Source organism: Pteropus medius, unplaced genomic scaffold (assembly GCF_902729225.1).
Source record: "Pteropus medius unplaced genomic scaffold, Ma_sr-lr_union100, whole genome shotgun sequence".
NCBI classification, from domain to species: Eukaryota; Metazoa; Chordata; class Mammalia; order Chiroptera; family Pteropodidae; genus Pteropus; species Pteropus medius.
The window spans coordinates 3,505,122-3,522,181 of record NW_024342470.1 but is presented as its reverse complement, the minus strand read 5'-3'; the positions used below and the strand labels follow the sequence as shown (position 1 = coordinate 3,522,181).

At 47.6% G+C, this 17,060-nt stretch overlaps 1 protein-coding gene across 3 annotated transcripts in view; it reads left to right on the top strand.

Annotated features, from left to right (window-relative positions):
* GALNT18 (polypeptide N-acetylgalactosaminyltransferase 18) overlaps positions 1–17,060 on the top strand; it is a 316,135-nt gene that overhangs the window by 161,240 nt on the left and 137,835 nt on the right. For all 3 annotated transcript variants that reach the window (XM_039863609.1, XM_039863610.1, XM_039863611.1), the window contains exon 3: positions 11,794–11,960. In XM_039863609.1, the coding sequence (XP_039719543.1) occupies positions 11,794–11,960 (167 nt within the window). The remainder of the gene's footprint in view (positions 1–11,793; positions 11,961–17,060) is intronic.

Here is a 17,060-nt window from a genome sequence, read left to right as displayed (position 1 = left end):
CATGGAGGGGGGCTGCTTGAACAGTATATAGCACTGAGCCAATTCATTTGGGTCAGGAAGGTCTTTCTCCAGATGTTGGAAAAATTGTTTTAGTGAACATCATCAAACCTGTTGTCGGGGTGGAGAGGATGTCTCGGCTACGGCTAATGGGATTTGGAACAAGTTGTGTCAAGGGTGAGAAAGCATTCAGAGAGGAAGCCCCATGCTAACAGTAGTCTCCGGAAGAAGCCTGCCGGATGGATCTCACTTCAGCCCCAGCCCCTGTGCTCCTCTCTCCTGTCACCTCCAGTTTGCCCTTGGGGCCACCTGCACCGGGAGGTATCCTTGGATTCTTCACTTTGCTCTCTCAATTCTTGGCATTGCTTTTTTTTTTTGCAGGTTCTAACCCTGACATTATGCCTGGCTTTATTCCTGGGCCAGAAAATGGGTGTTCCAGTCCTGCCCTACCCTCCCTTCTGTTACCTCTGGCTGGGCCCTTATTTTGTCTCCTTCTTTCCTGGTGCTGAAAGTAGTAATCTGATCCACCTTGTCACTTGGCTGAGAGAGGACCAAACTGTGCCCAGTGCCTTATACACAGGATAAGACATAACCAGAAGGGGAAAAGTCCATCTAACTGGTTGCTAGGCTTCATTAATTTTTTGTCCAAAAAACTTATTGGACCCCTAGTGTGTGCTAGGCACCCAGTAAAGCATCAGCCAGGGAAACCTCAAGGAGCTTATTACTGCAGTGGGGATCCAGGGTGGAAGGTGGTGGGAGAGCAAGGTGGGCGATCAGAAAACTTGCTGACCATCTCCTGGCTTCTTAGGGAGGACTCATCCTTGCAGGTTTCTTGTAAAGTCAGGAGCTGGACTTGATGGCCCGTGGAAGCCCCGTCCTGTGGCCTCTGTGGCAGGGAGGCAGGACTTGAAGAGCAGTGTCTGCAAAGAGCCTCCCTTTACAGATTTGACTGCCCTCCCCTGGGAAAGGAAGGACATGGGAACCGGAAGTGCAGCAGTTTTTCAGCCTCATATAGGCCCTTTGGTCAGGGCAGAGAGGAGAAACTTCCTCTGGGCACCGGGATACTTGGCTTCTGGAGAAACGGAAATGCCATCCATTCTCCCTGCATTGTTGTAATAAGAGTGGAGCAGGCCCCCTGCCATTCGAGTGGGAAAACCCAGGGAGTCAACTCGCTGGCTGCGTCCTCTGGCGATCCTCCTGCACCTCAGCCTGTGAGGGGCCTTTGCCAGACCCGGGCATGGGACGGGGGTGGGTTGCCTTCTTGCTTCCTGGGTTGGGACAACACCAGGACCTCAGGACTGAAGGAGAGAAAAGCTGCATCTCAGCCTGGCTGGACTTTGCTCTGTTGCTCACATCCCCTGATGCAGGCTCCAACGTTCCCGTGGTTTTCTCTGTGTGCTCCCTCCTGCTCCCAGCATCCCCCTCCTCCTCCTTATCTGTACTCACCAAAATAACCTCCCAGGAGCCAAAAGGGAAAAAGGAAAACACAAGTCATGACTGACATGCAGACTGCATAAGTATATACATTTGTCAAAACGCATCAAACTATATACTTAAGATCTGTGCATTTTTTGCATGTAAATTAAATTTTTTTTTTTTTTTAAATGAGGGTGCGAGAAAGAGATCAGGGAAGTCCTTCACCTGAGAGACGGAGCATGAGGATGGAGGCAACATCTTTTGGGAGGTTGATGAGTTTTGAGAAGATGGATTGTGGTTGTGAAGAAGAAAGATCCTGGGGGTGGCGGTTAAAGCAAGCTTGTCAGCTAGGAGCGGGAAGATAAGGTTGGGCCTCCCACCCCAATGACAATCAGTCAGGCAGGTGGCATGTGGGTGCCCACCAGTTCCACAACGGCAAGCATATGCCCGTTCTTTTCTATAGGCAGTGGTGGTTATTTCCAAAGAGGGCCCAGGGGCATGTGGGTGTGGGTAGAAGTGGGCCTCCCAGTATCAAGCTTCAGGACTGTCGTGTTGCCATGACAACTCTCTGGCCTACCTCCTAGGTAGCTCAGGGCAGAGCCTCCGGCAGGTGCTGCTTCCTGCCTCTTTCTGGCAGATCCTCAGAGGCTCCTGAGTAATGATGTCACCTTTCTTTCCAGTGTCCCCTGAGGTCCATGTCCCAGGGAGTAGGATGGACTGGCTCTTGGATTGACTGGTAGGTTAGGGCATGAGGCTGAGGGATGAGGGCCATTGGTAAAGGGAGTAGACTATTTTCTGCAGCCCCAGGTGGGAGCAAGTGGGACAGAATCACGCCACACGCACACACCCACAAAAGATCCCTGGGCCCTGAGCTGAAGAGATCCTGTGTGAACTGAACACCCAAGTGGAAAGGAGCAGGACAGGATTATAGCAGAGAGAATGCAGCCCAGAGCCAGGGCTCAGTCCCTCTGGGAGCAGGTTAGGATCCATCCAAGGCGACTGTGGGTGTTTGCTGCCACCAATGTGGGTGTGGCCACAGGTGCATGTTTGGGGTTTTCATGGTGCAGACGCTAGACACACACATCTGAGGTCTATGAACTTTGGGGGCCAGCAGAGCCAGCTTTATTGGTGTGTATAGAAGCCTTTAGATACTGGAAAAGGCATGGAAACAGATTATCACCTAAAACATCCAGAAAGTAACTTAGTCCTGCCAACACCTTGATAGCCCAAGTGAGACCTGTGTCATGCTTCTCACCACCAGAACTATAAGATAATCAATCTGTGTCGTTTTAAGCCACCACGTTTGTAGGAATTTCTTAGAGCAGCAACATTAGCATTAGGAAACGAACACAGTGTGCAGCCCGTTGCACAGGATCTCAGGAGGGCTGGAAGGACTCTACCTTTGGCTTAATGCTCTGCTGTCACAGTGTTAAATTTCTGAATAATTTTGAAAAGGGGCCACCATATTTTCTTTTTGCACGGGGCCCCATAAATTATGTAGTTGGTCCTGGAGGAGAAGGGGATGGCTCCAGGTGAAACAGCAGGGATCATGATTGCTGAGCCATGGGGTGTTGCTACCCAGAGTCTACAAAGTCACCTCTTGCTCACATGCTGTGTGCCAGATGCTGTGCAAACTGCTTAATGTTTGGTTTGTTTTGTTTTTTCATTTAAATTTACCTTCACATCTCTCTGAGGTAGTTATGATTATTTCCACTTTATATAGGAGAATATTGAATATCTGCAAGGTTAAGAAACTTTTTAAAGTTTTCCCGTGTGTTATGTGGCAGAGCCAATAGTTTTACCTGGGTCTTATGTCTCCAGGACACTACCTCAGCACCCTCGCCTTGCCCCGCCCAAGTGAGCTTTTCTAGTGTGGGATCTTGGCTCTATGGAGATGACACAAAAGTCTGTGGAAGATGTGTGCTCCATAAGGGCAGCCTCAGGACAAAGGGGTAAAGTAAGTACTCTCAGTAATGATTCTGCTATCACATTGAAAATGCTGACTGCACAAACACAGTTGGGGGAAAATACTTCTTAACTAAAATGGTCTGGAAAAAATACTTCTGGTTCTTAGTTGATGTCAAGCTCATTCCGGGCCAGTAGTAGTATCATGTGGTTGTTCTTAAAGGTATTGTGATCTTGAGCCATATTAATGAGGTATAAATAATGTCTCTAAAAGGGGAAGTGATCATTTTGTTCTACTTGGCTACTCAGATCACAACTGCAGAAATGGATTATAAGGAATTTAGAGAAAGTAGGATATGTTTAGGGGAGAACAACCTAAGAGAAAAACTGGGTAACATGACAAACATGAAGTTTATGCTTAGATTCTAGAATAATATTTAAAACCTGATTCTCTGGGTTCCAAGACTAGTTCTCTCATTTACAAGCTAGTTGACTTCCAGCAAGTTACTTAGCCTCTCTGTGTGTTGGTTTTCTTATCTGTAAATTAGAGATGGTAATACAAAGATTAAATCGTAATATGTGTAGAGCTCTTAGAACACTTCCTGACACATAGTAACAGCTATTGAACTTTCATTACTTTTATTGTCTGGGTCTCTGATTTGTAAAAGAGAGAGTATGGAGAGATACCATCATGACTTTAACTACCTGAAGGACCACTATGTGGACAAGGAGCCACCTGGGACAGGCCATCTGCCCTGGCACTAGATGAGAGGAGGGCCAGGCAGGCACTGCAGGACAGATCAGACTGAAGTCCCTGGAGAATGATTTCTCTCCAGCCTGAGTTCTGAGCATTAGAGGCCAAACCAGGCTCTGCTAGAGAAAAAAACGTGCCCTGTCCCCCTTTTTCTGACCCATGGGGCCTGCCTTCCCCTCCCCACATTCCTCGGCAGTCTTTGCCATGGGCCTGGTCTGCTCACCAACAAACCCCACCACATGGAGACACTCTGTCCCTCATGGGGCTTTTCCACCAAAGCCAGCTGATTTTTGTTCCCTGAGTGGCTGTCCATGTAGCCCCAGGGATCCCATTTTCCCTGAAATTTTCAGATGTTTTAGGAACAAATAGTCTCCCTGCTTCCTCTTAGCTGTTTACATTTTAAATAATTCGTTTCCCTCTTGTCCTACTTACAATTTACATTTGATATAGCAGATCCTTTCTCAAAATTGGTAGAGTCATCTGAAAAGACGTTTGCGTATCTTGATGAAAGCTGGACGTTTTGAAGATCACATCTACTTAGGAGATTCCCCATCGGCAAATCCCATGCCAGATTCTGTTCCTAGATCAGCTGGCCCATTTCTCAACCCTTGCAGACTTTAAAAACTCCCCGTTCTCAGATGGCTATTGTCTTCTCCACATCTGAGCCAGACGTGGTGTCTTGCTGGGTCCCTGAAGGCCCTGGCTCCACTATCTATCCCCACCCTGCCACCGTTATCCCCTCCTTGACCCCTCTGGCTTATTGGATGATCTGGTCTTATTGTTGCAGTCAGGCAGGGAGTAAATGTTCAACTCTGTGATTCATGTTCTGTCTGGTCATGGTAGAATTCCCGCCCACAGAGCTTTCATGGGCCTGAATTCATTCTACTATTCATCATTGGAGTATTTCTTTGTTTTGTTTTTTTTTCATTCAGCCAAACACCCAGTGCTTTTTGGGTTTCTACTCTGTGCTGGACATTGTTTCTACTCTGTGCTGGACATTGTGGGAAGCACCGGGGGTACCTGGTGAGCAAAGCAGATGTGGTCTTGACCATTATAGTCTAATGGAGACACTGCTGTTTGTTAAATAATTCCATAAAAACATGTTGCAGTAGCATCTAAGCAGCATGAAAGAAAACCGTGGGTGCCGTGAGAGACTAACAGGGGATCTGCAGCCCAGCAAGGGGGTCTTTCTTTACTAGATCATGTGTGTGCTCTCAGGGAGGAAGGAACTGAACTCATTCAGATGATTACAGATAGTTGGGATTCTTTGTAGACTGACACCTACACACAATCACATAATTACACAATCGGAGGCCACTCTAGTGGAGGGCGAATTGGTTCAGGACATCCTGGCCAGGCTCAAGTCTGCTCCCTCTTTGCTCACTCATTAGAGTGCTGTGTCTCTAACGGTGACTGTTCATGTCCGTGCTCACTCACCGATGATGTTCTTTCTACCCCGTTATTTCCGCTGGCCTGGTCTTCTGCTTTCTGCCTTCTTGGGGTGCTGCACATTCAAATTCCCATGAGCAAGGGCTTGATAGCATGGCTGGTTCTTGATATTGCAAGGTCTGGCTATGCAGAGCTCCTGGGCTAGGCGGCTCTGTTGGCTGACAGCCGGCCCATTGAGAGAGGCTCAGGAATTCGTGTCTGGTCCCATCAGTTGTATACCAAATGGTGAGGCCATATGGCAGAAGACATAGAAACTTTTATACAAGAAGTAATAGGGATTGTGTATCTCAATGGGAGCAATATAACAGGAAGACAATTTCAGGCTTCGGATGCCCAGTAGTATTTTATCATATTCGTTCACATTATCCTACTAGATATATTATATCCTCTCAGAGTTGACAGCCTGTAGTAACTTTTCCATTTTGCCTCTCCCGGCAGACCTCTGGGTTGTCACAACACCGTTGTCTCACCAGACACATCTCTGGGTGGGCCTGGTAAGGAAGATGCAGACCCTTGGTTAGCAGGAATTATGAGCGCAGGCTTTGGAGACAAATGAGCCCAGGCTTTAGCCTTGAGAGAGAATTTACCTCCTCAGCCCCATTTCCCTCATCTATAAAATGGGGACAATGAAATTTACCATACAGGATTGTAGGGAGAAATAAAAGGGGAGAAAAAAGTAAAAATATCTATATGTGATTTATGGCAAATCGTAAACATTCAGTAAATGGAAATTATTGCTATTATTATTTCCACATATTCTGTGTTGTGTCCCTGAGCAGTAGGGGTAGCGAGCACCATGCAGTCTCTGAGCTCCAGAGGTTGCAGAGATACAGACGCCAGCCAGAGGGAGTGAAAATCTTGACCGTCCTCATACCAGCGAGAATGGCCACATTGCCTCCATCCTCAAGTTTCGTTAGGTCCAGCAGACTGGACTCTAGCAGGCCTGGGAGTTTATCTAACCTGGAAGTGTCTGGAAAAAAGCCAGAAATGTACCAGGTGAGGTCAGAAGAAGGCCAAGCAAGTCCTGTGGGTGCAAGAGGACGGCAGAGGCTGGGGTGAGAGTGCTGATGGCCGTGAAGGGCCATGCGGGCAGTGCTGACCCTGGAGCCAGGTGATTACCAGTGCCCCCAAACCCCCGTGATGACTACAGCTGCAGGTGAGGGCTTCTCTGGGAGAAATCTGGGAGGAGAGGGGGACTGGGGGCACTCAGGGGAGTGAGTGCTTGGGAGTGTCATCTTCCCATTGCTTGGTCGAGGTGGGTCCCTCCAGCACTCCCAGAACCCTGACGTGGTTGGACGTGGCTCCCCATGTGCATTGGCAGACAGACCCCAGGTCACATTCTACTTCAATCTTCATTCTGGAGAGGTCTACCCTTCCCCCACCAGGTCGAGCAGCCTGCACGAGTCGCCGCTCTGTTGGACGGGGAGCGTGTAGATTTGCTGAGGTCAAGGAGGGGAGAATTCAAGATCCAATGTAGAGGTGTCTGGCTGCTGCCCTGGGTGGTACCTGGTGGCCACGAGCCTGGTTTGGCTTCATTTAATCTACCACCACTTCCCTGCCTCTCGCAGGTAACAGCACTGAAGCTCTTGATATAAACTTGCTTCGTAAACAGCTCAAAACAGTGCTGGGGAGCTCTGCCGAGAGGCTCCCTACATAATTGCTCCCCCTCTCCACACCGCCTTCTGTGAGCAGAGCTCCATAAAGTCAAGTGTATCATACCATCAATTCTGGCTTATTAGGCAACCGTAGTGGTCCCCTCTCAGAAGTGCCTAGTTTTTATCTCTCAGAAATGCCTCGTTTTTCTCTCTCGTGGAAAATGGCCCAACTTTGAACAAGACTAAAAGTAAAAAAGGAACTTTTATGGCTTAATTTTACAGGAGAATGTGCCTCTTCTCAAAATGAGTAACTGATCAGTCTTGTAGAGTCAGGCTTTCTCAAGGAAGATAAGTAGAGAAAGGCCAGTCACACCTGACACTCATGTCCTCAACCCCTCTCTTGGAGAAGCAAGCAGATAAGCAGGGTGCAGGGGCAGATTCCCAGAGCAGGCAGGAGGGCAGGCTTTGCGAGCAGAGGATGTGGGTGGCCAGAACTTGGCGGATACAGGTGCTGGGAGAGGCAAAGCCCTTGGACAGGCGCCAGTGCTGCTTGATGGACAAAGCAAGTGGCCACGTCTGGAGCAGACACACTGGGCTCGGATCCAGAACAGTCCTCTTACATAACAGCTCCTAGATGTGTGTTCCTTTAGAAGGCCTCGGGCTGCCCTGTGGCAGGCAGGGCTTCTGTCCTGACTTCAGTGTCTGGCAGTGATGACGTTGGGTGTGACGGCAGGTGTGTGAATCTCTTGCCTGACATGCTATTCTTCCTCCCTCTGTTTGCCTTTCCCCTCAGCTGTGTAAGTTCTGCTTTAATGTTGACATGAAGATAGGAACCATGATCGTGTGTGTCGATGAGTATGTGTGTTGGGGACCTTTAAAGGCTAAGTATCAATTTATTCGACAGATGCTGACTGAATGCCTGCCGTTTGCCAGGCACTGTGTTTGGCAGTGGGTGTGTAGCCGTAAGCAAGACCTGTGCCTACCCTAAAGAAGCTGTGGTCGAGTCATAGGGTGTCCAACTGTTTCACTTTGCCTATGGCTTTCAGTGCTGAAACTGGGAGAGGCCTAGGCAAACCGGGACGAGCTGGTCACCCTGTCTAGTTAGAGTAGTGGGAAGGGGTTGTTTCTTACGGCATTTGGTCATGACTAAGTGCTGGTTGGGAGGCAAGGAAAGTTTGCAAACTATTTATTTAAGGAGATGTCTTCTGTTCACCCCATGCGAGTTAGAAGATACTGAATTTTATAGAGAGAAGACACCTGTGTGATCATTTTTTCTGCTTCCCCTATTCTATGACAAGACAGCAGAGAGGTGAAGTGGCTTGCTCATGGTCACACAGCAAATTAGGGTGGAGCTGGGGCAGGCACCTGGGTGGCTTCATCCACCTCTCCATCCAATGCTCTTTTGCCTAAAAACTATTCTGCCCTGTTTTTCTCTTCCTGCCTGCCCTTTACCTGTCTGATCCCCCAGACCCACATTTAGGTTAGGTATGGAGAAGCCGAAGGGTGCGGGAGGGTGCTGCGGGGTGCGGAGAGGGGCCACCAGCAGTGTGGCTATTGCCGGGAGGACTTTGAGTAGCTCCCAGGAGAGAAGGGGAGGAAAGAAGGATTTAAGGAGGTCAGGAACTTTGGTTTGGAGGGATCGAGTACAGTGCGGGGACACTGACAACTGCTGGAGACTGAATGTGAGGAACTGGGGCCATAGTTCAGAGAGGGGAAGGACAGGACAGGAAGGGTCCACTGTGTGGGCGGATCTGACTCTCCTTCAGAGGGAGGACATTGTAAGAAAAAGGAACAGGATGAGATCAGTGGCCCGCATGTAAAATTTAGGCCTTATATAAAATAAATCTGTTAGTTTTGTTTAATTCTAGAAACCTCCTACGTTACAGACCCTGGTTTAAGGCTAGGAGATAAGGCACAGTAGCAAATAAAGACCCTGCTCTCAGGGAGAGTCATTATGGTAGATGGAGACAGACAGTCAACACACAAATATGATGTACTATCGTGTTCTGCTGTATGTTCTGTCATGTTCAAAAGGGCTGTCATGTAAAAACCTCATGTTCAAAAGAGTCTTTCATATGAAAATAGTGATCAGCAGAGTTTAGCTTGTAAAATGAATGTATCATGTCCATCCTGCTTGGGGAAAGACCATCAGGAGACCACACTGATGGCTCAAACCATCAGGACAGGCATGGACATTACTGGGAGAAGTTCAACTTGGCTCTTCTTGGAAGGGGGAGATGGAGTGGTGATGCTGAGAATTAAGAAGGGAGGAAAGTAGGGGAAGCAGTTAACCCCTAACTCTGGAAAACACCTGGAGACTACCTGGAGCTCTGGCTAGCGAGGGTCTCAGAACTCAGAGTCAGCCTCTGGAGAAGTACAGGCAGATATAGGGTCATAGCCTTCTCCCCTGGGGAGTTAGTGGGGAGGACAGCGAACTTGTACTGATACAGTGACCTTATTGGGAGCTGTTTATTACACTTCTATAAAAGAAATAAAGGCCATGGGCTAGTAGTTTGACCAGATTTAGATTCTTTTCAAAATTCAGGTAGCAAGTAGGGTGTGTGATAATACTTATTTCAGTTTCTGTGCCTAAGGGAAGGCCAGCTGCTGGTCTTGATAGCCAGAAAAAAAGAAAAAAAGAAAAAGAAAAAAAGTAGAAGTCTCTGGAAGGAGACATATTTCCCTCCACCTGCCGTCTCCTGTGCCTTCATTGCAGTTAAATGAGTTACTCCCCTTCCTCGGCTCCTCTCCAGTCACTGCACTGTTCCCTTGGCCCCACTGGGGCTTTGCACGGCTCACTTTTGAGTGCCGTTCAAGTTTCTGACTAAATCTGTCCTCCTTATAGAGCCCTTCTCTGACCACTTCTAAAACAGCTTCCAGTGTATCACACTGTCCTCCTACCCTGTGTTACTTTTCTTTTTTGAAAGTCTCAGCATATATAAAATTGTATCACTTGTTTGTTTCCATTTTTATCTGTTTCCTTTGTCAAAGCATAAGCTCCCTGAGGACAGGTATTTTGTCCACGTCCTCCTGTTTCCACGTCCTCAGTGCAGCACATGCCTCGTGGAAGAGCTCAATAAATATTTATTCCATTAAATAACAAGAATGAAAGAGTTCTACACCAATTTGTTAACCTGATGGCTTTATTAAAATTCTAAGTATGAAGAGGATTTGGGAAAGGCTGAATTCTTTCCCTTCCTCCACTCCTCTTTGGTGAGAAAGGAGAGCTGGAAATAGAATGGGAAAAGTTTCTGTAAATTTCTGGTAACCATAGAGACGGCGATTTTAGTTTATTAATCTCCTGCTCTTAAGCAGGCTGGGGTCCCACGGTGATGTCTCTAAATTGCTCAGTGCTGGTTATCCCGCAGCCTCCCTCATTAAGGAAGAGCAGGCCCATTCCTACCCTGCAGCACTTTAATTACTGACGAACAGAAGCCATGTGCTATTTTGCTTATTATCGCATGTTCTAACCTGGCTGTGCCTCCTACTTTGGAGCAATGTAACACGGTCACCAGCCCTGAACCCCAGGAGCCTACGATGGCCAGTGGTGGGATCGGGCAGCCTCCTCTCTGAGCCCAGGGACAGGGACAGGGTTGTAATTGCTGCTCTGTCCCTTCCTTCAGCTCTCCAGAAGATGATATCTCAGTGCCTTCTGGAATAGCATTTAGTTTCAGAGAGAGAAGGGCACCAGCCTGGTTTCCTGCCCAATACAGCGGTGCTTGCAGGAGAGGGAATTGGACATATCCTTGGAAACCATGGACTTCTATTGTTTGGCTTCTTTCTGGAGTCTGATTTCAAGGTTCCATGTTCCTCGTCTCGTGGAGAATGACATGCAGACTTTCATGATTTTGCCTCATGTCCCTTGGGTGAGAGATATCCAAATGGCTTCAGGGTTTCTGTGGAGCTAGGACAGAATGGGACAGTTAAAGGCAGTCTCTCTCATGATTATTTCCTCCTGAGGAAAGAACCCTGTTGTAGATATCAGAGGCCCAGAGTTGAGATTCTGTCTTGGCAGCTGACTTATGGTGGGGTCTCAGCCTCTCTGAACCTTAGTGTCGTTGTGTGTAAAATGAGAGTGAATTTGCCCTCCATCCCTCATTCATTCAGGATGAGATTCTGACTCCAGCTTCAACTGGATCCCTGTGATTAACGAGGGGTAGCAGAGGCCCCAGACACTATGCCTTTTGGAGTGAGGCAGAGTGAATTCTGGCAGTAGAAGTCTCTGGAAGGAGACATATTTCCCTCCTGAGGCAGATCATCTAAGGGCTGGTCTCACCTAGGCATTGGCTGCCATTTTGGAAAAACTAAGACTTTCCTTTGGTTGCATTTTCTATCCTACTGGGTTTAGAGATGTCGAGTCATTTTTCTAGTAAAACCTCAGTGACTACCTGCTGGGGTCCAGGCACTTCACTAGGTACTAAGGATAGAACTGTTCAGCTGGGATAGTCATGGGCAAATTCAGACTCTGTTGTGGGGCAAACAGTTTCAATGATTGTGAGCATGTCTGCTGCACACTGAAGGCTTGGCTTATGTGTGTCAAAGAAGAGGCTCTGGGAAGAATCTGGACTCCTGAGCTCTCCAGGGAAGCTGGAACCAAGATATAGGGTGGGCCAGCATCTTGGGTGACCCCAGCCGACGCACTGACAGATCTGAGAGCCTGGCTGTTCTCCTTTCCAGGTGCCGCAACCTCTCATTCCCTGACAGCCTGCCAGAGGTGAGCATCGTATTTATCTTCGTCAACGAAGCGCTCTCCGTGCTGCTGCGCTCCATCCACTCAGCCATCGAGCGCACGCCTCCACACCTGCTCAAGGAGATCATCCTGGTGGACGACAACAGCAGCAACGGTGAGCACCCGAGCTCCCCGCCCTGGGGCTGACAGCCAAGCAGAGGATTCAGCCTCCGTTTGTTATCTCGAGGCTCCCCTTGGCTCCTCCTTCTCTGGGATGTTGCCTCAATGATGAGAGATTCATGGTGGTCACTGCTCTGGAAGGTTTACTTCGTAGGTGTATCCTCTTTGCATCCCACGGGGGCCTGGTCCTCAAGCTTTGTCTTAGTGACCTTCCATTCTTCCCTGCAACATTCTAGCATGATAAGAAACCCTGATCTCCACCCTGACCACATACACAGTGACCACTTCTGGTGACTCTTTTCTGTGGAGTACCATTTCGTTTAGTGGTATTGCTTGGCTTTTGCCCAGAAGATTGTTCACTGGTTTTGTCTTTGTAGTGGTGATGATGATGGCAGAGGTGTTGGTACTGGTGGTGGCAGAGGTCGTAGTAGTGTTGATGGTGGGGCTAGTAGCAGATCTATAACCCATCGACAGCAACAGAGCTGTTGAATGTCTAGCCTCTTCGCTGGATGCTCTGCTTTCTATTCCATCTGGCCCTAACAAAGCCCTGGGTGGCCTGAAAATGCTTACTGAAGCCTTCACATCACTATCTCCCCTTCTCTAGCCACTACCAGCTACCTCTTTCCCTTGGTGTGTATTCCATGCCTTCTGATTCCCCCCACATTACCAACTCCATGATATTCTCCAAACTTGGAGACCATGTAGTGAGGCACTTTAAAAACCATCACTCTTGATAGGACCATTAATATGGATGTGCTTTAGATAATGTATGATTTTCGAAAATAGACTGCTAGGTCATAGGAGCATTGTCACTGGGCTTGTGTTATCTTTAGCACTTTCTCTGGTGTCAGGTAGTAAATTTCCCAGTGAATCAGTTGCTTTAACGAGAAGTTCGGATGAGCAATTTGTGTTTTGTTATCAATTAAAGCTGAAACATATCAAATAATTGAAATATTTTTAATCTCGAGAAGCAAATTTTTTTTTATCACACAGTAAGTAGTGTAAGAGCAGCTCTGTGAAGCAGATTTTAGAGCTTTCTGAAGGGCAGTGCTTATGAATCACTTGACTCTCATTGTTCCATGGAGATGAAGGAAGGAAGAGTCAGCAAAGGATGGCAGCAAAGAGGCGGCACAGTGTTAACTGTGATTGTCTGCTGCGAGGGAGACAGGAAGGGAACTGGCTTCCACACCTCCAGCAGCCGCCTACCATCAACTTGCTTGGGTCCGAGGAATGGATGCCTAGGAAAGCGTCCATTCTCAAACAGCTAATACCACGACAGCCTGCACATGCGCCCTATGTCACTCCACCCGGGCCTGCTGTCCCCCTCACCTTTTACACTGTAAGGGGTCAAGGAGTAGAAGAGCCATCCTTCCAAGGGTGAGGACACCCCCCAAGCAAGAGGCATCCCCAGGCCCCATTCTGCTGCATTGCCTCACATCACAAACGAGAAAAGAGGATGAAGCACCAAAAAGAAGGAAATCTTACAGCTTTTCATTTCTTCCCCATGGTATGAGCCTTACTGTGGCCTTAAAGATGCCATTGGTCCTTAATCCTTATGGAAAGAAAGGGGGAAAGCTGATGCTGAGTTTGAGACATTTAGATAAGGAAAGCGAGAGAGATAGAGAAGATTTCAAATGTGAATTTAAAGAGTTTGGAGCTTTATTTTGTAAATGGCAATAACCATTGAAAGGTTCTGGTGGGAGGAATGATGCAGTAAGAGCTGGGCAACAGAGAGATTTGGCTGTGATTTATGGTGTTGCTTGGGGGGAAAGTGCCATCTAGAAGAAGGGACCTGGATGAGATGGCAATTACAGCAGTATGATCCAGGAAATCAAGGGGCCTAGAGTAATGGCGGGTATGCAGATCGAAGGTAAGATATTGGCCTAAGAGAGTTTAGGAAAAAGCACTATTGGACTTCTTGACTAATAGGTCATGAGCAGCTGGGCCAAAGGAAGGCTAGTAAATGATGACTCAGTTTCAAGCCAGGGTGACTCAGAGCATTCCTAGGAGAAGGAAGCAGGAGGAGCAGTGAGTTGGGTACAGTGGTATTTCATCAGGCATGGGGAGCTTTCAAACCCAGAACTCTAGGGAGTGTCGTGGAAATGGTACAGTTAAGTATCTTGACTGTGGTTATGGTTATCCAAAGCCACACATGACAAAAATCTGAGCAGGGATCTGCAGAGAGAGATCGGAACAAGCTCTTCAGATTTCAGTAACGTCAGCGTCCACATTTTAATATTGTACTATAGTTGTATAAGATGTTAACACTGGGGTAGGCTGGCCGAAAGCTGCATGGGACTTCCTTGTACGTTTTTGTGTACTTTCCTGTGAATCTATAATTACTTCAAAATATAAAGCTAAGACAAACAAAAGTCTCATTCAGAATATTCTAATCTGATAAGTTTGAGGGGGAATCTGGCCACCTCTGTTTTTAAAAAAAGCATCCTTAATGATTCTGTTGCACAGCTCTGGTTGAGATCCTCTGGTTTAATGAATAAGATGCAGCTTTGCTTTTGCACATGTTGAGTTTCAGTGTGTGGTGTGAAGGGAAAGAACAATGGACTTAAGTCTAAAGTCATGTGTTCTAGGACCCTCTCCACCCGTGGATGGGTGACCACAGAAACACCCCTCAACCTCTCAGTCTTAGTTTCTTCCTCTGTAAAATGAGGATGATAATTTTCCCTTGCTCGCCTCACCTGACTGTCATGGTCAAGTTTGTGACTGTGCATCAAACACTGTCAGCGTTACCCCTCCCCAGCCCCACCCTCATTTCCAGGAAACTACCACATGATAGCCTACTGCACACCTGTAGCTCAAGAGGAAAATGTGGGGACATGGATTTGGAGTCCTGTACAAAGAGTAATTGAAGCCAGTAACTGGAGGAGAGAATGGCAAAGAAGAGGGATGAACAAAAAATAGAAGCTTGAGAGAATACTGAGTGTAAGACATTGGGTGTCCGGAGGAAGAGGGTTAACTGGTGAGAGACAGAGAAGGAATGACATCCTCCGTGGACAGAGAATTTCAGGAATGAGTCATCTGTTTGAATGAACCCATAGGCAGGTGGAAAGACATAGAATCTGGGAAGAAGCCACTAGATTTGAAAGGTGCAGAGCATGGAAACCTCAGCAAGAAGCTTTAAAGTGTTGGAGATGGGGCTACAGAAGCTAGATGAAGGTGAAGAGCAGACATGGAGGTAGACTTTTCTGTCAGAGATTTTGACTGTAAAAGAGAATCAGGAGCTAAGGCAGAAACTGTAGCAAAAAGTTTAATTTTATGCAAATTTTAACCATAATCTACAGCAAGAAATACATTTACATCATGATCCAGGATGACATTGCTACTCAAACTCATATACATGCGCACAAGATTGAAACAAAACTTTTGAGTTACCCTTATAATGTGTGAAGCACTCTGATTTTTCTATTATAGCCTGATTTACATTTTGCAGTTATATTATATTATGTTGTATTGTGTTATGTTGTGTTGTATTGTATTTCTCTATTTTTCAAAAGGCAGGTTGTTCTGGAGACCCTGAGTGCACATTAGAATTGCTTAAAGAACTTTTAAGAAATCCAGGTGGCTTTGCCTTAGCTCTGGTGATTTAATTGGTCCGTGGAGCAGGTGCCTGAGGCCTTTGGTCTGGGGTGGGGGCGCCTGTGTCCCTTGAGACCAAGGTGTGGAGCAAGGCCTCTGAGCGGGGAGGAGAGAATGGGATCCAGGACACAAAAACCAGAGTTGCCTCTGGGAAGAAAGGGCTCATTGTTCTTTTCCCCTCCGAAGGAGCAGATGGGGGAATAGGGAGACAGCTGGAGGCAGTGAGGAGTGTGGCCATGTGTGCTGAGAGGTGGCAGAGCAATAGCACTCTCTGGTTTGCAGAACCCTGGGTGGGTGGGGGGCATGGTGGGAAGGGTCCTGGCACCAGCTAGAGTGCCCCTGTGTGGAATGGGACAGGGAGGTGACCAGTCATGGGGCTCTCAGGAGGGCGAGGAAGAGACACTTGAGACTGTGGCTCTTGGAGAAGTGAGCCATCTCTAGCCTTAGCAGAGGGCTGAAGGCCCTTCAGACCGGCCCGGCCTGACTTGGGGGAGGACGGCTACGGCCACACCCTGGACAGGCTCCGCTTGGGACTTGCTCTTCCTGGGCATCATCTCACTCAGCATAGGACTTTCGTTTATTTCACATCAGGCCAACTCAGCTCAGTTCAACTAACGTCTACGAACGGCATGAAGAGAATGACAGATCAGATCTAGCCCCTGACATCCGGAAGTCAACCAAATAAATGTCAAATGAGTATGAAACAGAATAAGACTCAGTTCCCAGTCTCAGTTGTACAATTTCCTGGCTGTACGTCTTTCACTTTGGTTTTTTTGTTGTTGTTTTCTTTTTTTGTTGTTTGTTTTTTTAATGAGCCATGAGGGCACATCAGGCCCTGCCCCGCCCTGTCTGTCCCACAGAGTCACCGAGGATAATATGAGGTAATGGGAATGAAAGTGCCACCTATGCTGCAAGATGTGAAGGGTGCCCTAAGGGTGAGTTAAAATGACAATAAAAATAACAACAACAGCGATAGCAATAGCTGGCACGTAGCCACCGTTTAAAGGCAGCCTTTGCTTTTCTCTCTTTCCTGAAGCTGTGCGCTCTGATGGGAAGAGCACAGAGTCTGGCATTAGGCCAGTTTCTCAGTCCCACCTCTTTCCAGCCTCTTTCTAGCTATGAGTTCTTAACCTCTGTGAACTCTATTTTTCTTATCTCTATAAAGTTGGGAAGTATAATTCCTACCTCAGGGATTCTTGGGAGGCTTGGATGAGATAACACAGGATGTTGATGTGTAGAACTGTAAATGAAGCAGAAGTACAGAGCTTTCAGAATGTCTCCTTGCTGAGCCTTTCTTCCCAGGGGGTTGTCACAGGTTCTGTGTGTCCTGGTGCCTTGTCTCCCCCTCATCCCTTGCTTTGGAAATAGGTCTCTGCTTTCACAAACACAGGAAAGGAGCAGTGGATTGCTCTTTCTTCATCCAAGCCTCTCTAGGCCTTTAGTGTGCTCATGCTCTCTCCCCTTCTCTCCCCCCAAACCCCGCCCCCCGCTTCTCTCTCTC